The sequence below is a fragment of the Oncorhynchus masou genome, chromosome 17 (genome assembly GCF_036934945.1).
Source record: "Oncorhynchus masou masou isolate Uvic2021 chromosome 17, UVic_Omas_1.1, whole genome shotgun sequence".
NCBI lineage: Eukaryota > Metazoa > Chordata > Actinopteri > Salmoniformes > Salmonidae > Oncorhynchus > Oncorhynchus masou.
In genome coordinates, this window is record NC_088228.1 from 532,440 (window position 1) to 538,738 (window position 6,299).

At 45.5% G+C, this 6,299-nt stretch overlaps 1 protein-coding gene across 4 annotated transcripts in view; it reads right to left on the reverse strand.

The window, feature by feature from the left end:
* Positions 1 to 1,433: 1,433 nt before the first annotated feature.
* The window catches only part of tcea1 (transcription elongation factor A (SII), 1), a 22,561-nt gene continuing 17,695 nt past the window's right edge, over positions 1,434 to 6,299 (reverse strand). For 2 of the 4 annotated variants that reach the window (XM_064992012.1, XM_064992010.1), the window contains 4 exons: positions 5,793 to 6,004; positions 4,987 to 5,133; positions 1,942 to 2,013; positions 1,434 to 1,749 (listed from right to left, as the gene is read on the reverse strand). In XM_064992012.1, coding sequence (XP_064848084.1) covers positions 1,741 to 1,749; positions 1,942 to 2,013; positions 4,987 to 5,133; positions 5,793 to 6,004 — 440 coding nt within the window. In that variant the 3' untranslated portion in view covers positions 1,434 to 1,740. Of the gene's footprint in view, positions 1,750 to 1,932; positions 2,014 to 4,986; positions 5,134 to 5,792; positions 6,005 to 6,299 lie in introns of those variants that run through there. The other 2 variants (XM_064992013.1, XM_064992011.1) reach the window with 1 other exon arrangement.

Sequence of the window (6,299 nt, forward strand, 5' to 3'; positions counted from 1 at the left end):
ATTTGATAGAGCAGTCTGAGCGGGGGTAGGCAGCAGCAGGCTCGTAAGCATTCATTCAAACAGCACTTTACTGCGTTTGCCAGCAGCTCTTTATGAATTCAAGCCTACCAACTCCTGAGATTAGGGTGGCAATACAAAAGTGCCTATAAGAACATCCAATAGTCAAAGGTATACGAAATACAAATGGTATAGAGAAAAATAGTCAACGTGTCATAATTCCTATAACAACCTAAAACTTCTTACCTGGGAATATTGAAGACTGATGTTAAAAGGAACCACCAGCTTTCATATGTTCTCATGTTCCGAGCAAGGAACTTAAACAGGTATCGTTTTTTTTTGGTCCTCCAGTAACCGGTATCGACGTTGAAAAATCATAAAATCGGTCGACCTCTAGTATCAATGGAAAGAGCCGGCTTCATCTGAGACTCAGTGATATGACGTTGCCACTGGCAGCAAGATGAGGCTAGAATATTGCAGATGGGTGCAATGCAACACTCGCAAAGTATATCTGTATCTGTGCACATGCACGCTTCATTGTACTGTAAAATGATAGCTGTAATCGCTGTAACAGCATCGCTGTTGCGGAGGTCGGTCTGATGCTGTGGTCGGTCTGATGCGGAGGTCGGTCTGATGCTGTGGTCGGTCTGATGCTGTGGTCGGTCTGATGCTGTGGTCGGTCTGATGCTGTGGTCGGTCTGATGCTGTGGTCGGTCTGATGCTGTGGTCGGTCTGATGCTGTGGTCGGTCTGATGCTGTGGTCGGTCTGATGCTGTGGTCGGTCTGATGGTCGGTCTGATGCTGTGGTCGGTCTGATGCTGTGGTCGGTCTGATTGCTGTGGTCGGTCTGATGCTGTGGTCGGTCTGATGCTGTGGTCGGTCTGTTGCTGTGGAGGTCGGTCTGATGCTGTGGAGGGTCTGATGCTGTCGGTCTGATGCTGTGGAGGTCGGTCTGTTGCTGTGGAGGTCGGTCTGATGCTGTGGAGGTCGGTCTGATGCTGTGGAGGTCGGTCTGATGCTGTGGTCGGTCTGATGCTGTGGTCGGTCTGATGCTGTGGTCGGTCTGATGCTGTGGTCGGTCTGATGCTGTGGTCGGTCTGTTGCTGTGGTCGGTGTGTTGCTGTGGTCGGTGATGATGGTCTGATGGTCGGTCTGATGCTGTGGTCGGTCTGATGCTGTGGTCGGTCTGATGCTGTGGTCGGTCTGATGCTGTGGTCGGTCTGATGCTGTGGTCGGTCTGATGCTGTGGTCGGTCTGATGCTGTGGTCGGTCTGATGCTGTGGTCGGTCTGATGCTGTGGTCGGTCTGATGCTGTGGTCGGTCTGATGCTGTGGTCTACTTCATGCATTGAAGACTTAACCTTTAATGTTGGTCTGGGAAACCCATCCAAGAGGATGTTTGTATCAGAACTTGTTCAGGACAAAAAAAAAGAGACATTTTTATTAAACAAATGGATAAAATTTTACTGGTAATTTAAATTAAATAAAAATTCATGAAGGTCGAAGAAGCTAAACTCAATAGTAAATTGTAGATCCAAGTTTTGTCTAAATGTTAAAACTACATATAAAATGTTGGATGGTAACAGAAGAAACAGTGTTGATCATCATCTGAACGGCTGATGGGTGGAGACAGGGGCGTGGCTATGGACAATATCTTCCAATAGAAATATTGGGTGAGTCTGTATGGTTGGTTGATTGGTTCCAGGGGTCAGAGGTTCCGTCTGAAGGTCTCCTCCTCCCGATCTCAACAGAACTAGAAGATGAACAGTAAAGAAGGCCTTAGATGGGGACAGAGAAGGGACTGTGTATATATTGTTATATATAGACTGTGTATATGTAGTTAAACAACACCTACATTAAGCAATGTGGTGAAACAGACAAAAGGGATTCGGTAAGTCTATGTTTACAGCGTGCGTGTAGACTGTGTGTTACAGTATCAACATACCTTCCATCTGTTTCCACAGTCATTACAGAAGACGAAGGTGGTCATGGGTTCATCAGCACTGCGGGTCTGCACCTGTAAGACCAACACACACAGGATTACTGTACACACTGAGACAACACTGTAGGGGTGGAAGGCTTCACCAATGTAAATGGCAATGTAAATTGCCCAGTGGCAATTTTTATGAACTGTTCAGCAGTCTAATGGCTTGGGGGTAGAAGCTGTGCGGTAGCAGAGAGAACAGTCTATGACTTGGGTGACTCGAGTCTCTGACCAATTTTTGGGCTTTCCTCTGACACCGCCTAGTATATAGGTCCTGGAACTTGAAACTCTCAACCCGCTCCACTACAGCCCCGTTGATGTTAATGGGGGCCTGTTCGACCCGCCTTTTCCTGTAGTCCACGATCAGCTCCTTTGCTTTGCTCACATTGAGGGAGAGGTTGTTGTCCTGGCACCACACGGCCAGTTCTGACCTCCTCCCTATAGGCTGTCTCATCGTTGATCAGGCCTACCACTGTCGTGTCGTCAGCAAACTTAATGATGGTGTTTGGCCACGCAGTCGTGGGTGAACAGGGAACACAGGAGGGGCCCCAGTGTTGAGGATCAACATGGCAGACGTGTTGTTGCCTACCCTTACCACCTGGGGGCGGCCCGTCAGGAAGTCTGGGATCCAGTTGCAAAGGGAGGTGTTTAGTCCCAGAGTCATTAGCTTAGTGATGAGCTTCGTGGGCACTATGGTGTTGAATGCTAAGCTGTAGTCGATGAACAGCATTCCCACACAGGTGTTCCTTTTGTCCAGGTGAGAAAGGGCGCTGTGGAGTGCGATTGAGTCACCTGTGGATCCGTCGGGGCGGCATGTGAATTGGAGTGGGTCTAGGGTGTCCGGGAGGATGCTGTTGATGTGAGCCATGACCAGCCTTTCAAAGCACTTCTTGGCTACCGACGTGAGTGCTATGGGGCGGTAATTATTTAGGCAGGTTATCTTCACTTCCTTGGGCACAGGGACTATGGTGGTCTGCTTGAAACATATAGGTATTACAAACTCGGTCAGGGAGAGGTTGAAAATGTCAGTGAAGACACTTGAGAATTGGTCTGCGCATGCATTGGTAGATAGTGTGGTCTACAGCTTATCATGAGGTACTCCACCTCAGGCGAGCAATACCTCAAGACTTCTTTAATATTAGACATCACGCACCAGCTGTTATTGACAAAAGGACACACACCACCACCCCTAGTCTTACCAGAGGTAGCATCTCTGTTCTGCCGGTGCATGGAAAATTCAAGCTCAATATTGTCCGTTTCTTTGTTCATGGTTCGTTGAGGGCATCGGGAAACACAAGATGTTACAGTTTCTAATGTCCCCTGGTAGGATAATCTTAATAACAGGTCATCAATTTTATTTTCTAAAAACAGTCCTGCACGTTAGCAAGCAGAATGGAAGGCATTGGGAGTTTACTTCCTGCTTTAGGATTCTCAGAAGGATCCCCGATCTTATGGTCGTCCCAAATGGAGGGCTTTTCCGGCATCCGTCTCAACCACTGAGAATTGGCGCATATGGTGGCTATAAAAATCGCGTTTGTAATTTCTTTGGCCCGGTCAAAGGAATTCTGGGTGAAGCACCCCCTGCGATTCCCCCCTGGTTGCAGATAAAAATTTGGTTAAACTGATTTAAGTTTGCCTGCATTAAAGTCCCCTGCCACTAGGAGCGCCACTTCTGAATGGGGTTGGTTGGTGTGGTCTTGGTGACACAATTTGAAGATAACCCGGTTAGCAAATAATACAGGGAGTACCCTGGTTGGTCGGGCCATTTGAAGTACTATGTACATGAAGGTATAGCTAAAGTGACTATGCATATATGGTGAACAGAGAGCTAGACAAAAGTGTAAACCAGGGGTCTTACCAGGGGGGGGGGGGTGTGACACACAATGCAAATATATATATATATTTATTTATTTCACCTTTATTTAACCAGGTAGGCAGGCAAGATGAGAACAAGTTCTCATATTTGAGCAGTGGTGACATATTCTCTGTCCATCTCCATTGTAATCTACTGGGAGATTTAAACGATGATGGAGAACCCTCCTAATTTAATCGACCCCACCACTCACCATCAGACAGAACTAGTTCCTAGCTGCCCCTCACAAAAGGACAGTTTCAAATGCACCAATTAAGATTAGAATTTTGGCATGCACAACATGCAGATACGCGCTAGATTTTAACGGAAAGCCTGAAATGTTTTTCAGCTCCGATTTATTCAAGAAGCATACAACACAGCGAAGGCATGGCCTATAGGCTTAGTGGTTTGTTTTCTTTTTTTAATGTATTAATTTGGGTTCACAGTGCGAACCGAACCGAGGTCCCTGTACCGAGTGGTTAGGTATGAACCCCTATGACAGGGGAGCATCTAAACAGCTCCTTCAAATAATCTTCTCTAATACAACCAAAAGTATTTATTACAGTGAATCAATAGCAATATTAGTCCCTCGAATGGTCATTACCTGAGAGGAGGTGTATTATATAGTGGATGGTATATTACCTGAAGAGGTATAATATACAGTTGATGGTATATTACCTGAAGAGGTGTATTATATAGTGGATGGTATATTACCTGAAGAGGTATAATATACAGTTGATGGTATATTACCTGAAGAGGTGTATTATATAGTGGATGGTATATTACCTGAAGAGGTATAATATACAGTTGATGGTATATTACCTGAAGAGGTGTATTATATAGTGGATGGTATATTACCTGAGAGGAGGTGTATTATATAGTGGATGGTATATTACCTGAGAGGAGGTGTATTATATAGTGGATGGTATATTACCTGAGAGGAGGTGTATTATATAGTGGATGGTATATTACCTGAGAGGAGGTGTATTATATAGTGGATGGTATATACCTGAGTTGATTATATAGTGGATGGTATATTACCTGAAGGAGGTGTATTATATAGTGGATGGTATATTACCTGAGAGGAGGTGTATTATATAGTGGATGGTATATTACCTGAGAGGAGGTGTATTATATAGTGGATGGTATATTACCTGAGTGTAGGTGCACCTCTTCTTCTTGCACTTGCCGCAGGTGAACAGGTCAGTCTGGGTCCCTCCGGTCTGGGACACTTGGTGATCTCTAATGGCTTCTTTGGTGAGGTTCTTCCTTATCAGCTTCAGCTCATCACTAGCCATTTCCTGTTAGGAGGAAGACATTAGGGTTAGGGTCGGGTGTTAGAGGTCAGGTTCTTCCTATTGAGCTTCAGCTCGTCAATAGTCATTTCCTGTTAGGAGGAAAACATTAGGGTCAGGGGTTAGGGGTTTGATGTCAGGTTCTTCCTCTGAGCTTCAGCCATCTCCTGTTAGCAGGAAGACATTAGGGTTAGAGGTCAAGTTCTTCCTATTGAGCTTCAGCTCGTCAATAGCCATTTCCTGTTAGCACAAAACACGTAAGGTTAGTGGTAGGGGTTAGAGGTCAGGTTCTTCCTTATTTATTCTTTATTTTACCTTCATTTAACTAGGCAAGTCGGTTAAAAACAAATTCTTATTTTCAATGGCCTAGGAAAAGTGGGCTAACTGACTTGTTCAGGGGCAGAACAACAGAGTTTTACCTTGTCGGCTCGGGGATTCAACCTAGCAACCTTTCGGTTACTAGTCCAACGCTCTAATCACTAGGCTACCTGCCGCCCCTTATCAGCTTCAACTCATCATTAGCCTTCTCCTGTTAGCACAGAACACGTTAAGGTAGGGGTTAGGAGTACGGTACCTCAGCGGTCATCTTGGCCATGTAGTCTAACAGTAAGGGTTAGAGGTCAAGGGTTATGGTAGAGGTTAGATGTCAGGGTTAGGTAGCCTACCTGAGCGGTCATCTTGGCCATGCGGTCGGGGGAGACGTTCCCACAGAGAACACTCTTCCTGAGGTTGGGGTTCTTGATGTCCTTCAGGTTGGCGATGCGACTCCTAACACGGTTCTTATATTTGGGGTCAGTGTTCTTAAACTCACAGAAGATATATTCTTCAATCTGAGCTCCCAGTTCATCACAGTCAGCTCCTATAGCGATGTAGTCATCTGGAGAAGAGGAGAGAGGTCAGGTGGTGTTATATAGCCAGTTACCTCCAGCCTGTAGAGCCTGTGACAGAATCTTTAACCTTTTTGGGATAAGGGGCAGCATTTTCACTTTTGGAGGAATAGCGTGCCCAGAGTGAACTGCCTCCTACTCTGTCCCAGATGCTAATATATGCATATTATTATTAGTATTGGATAGAAAAACACTCTGATGTTTCTAAAACTGTTTGAATGATGTCTGTGAGTATAACAGAACAGGTCTGTCTGTTCAGTGAGTTCTTGTTAGCAAATGATATTT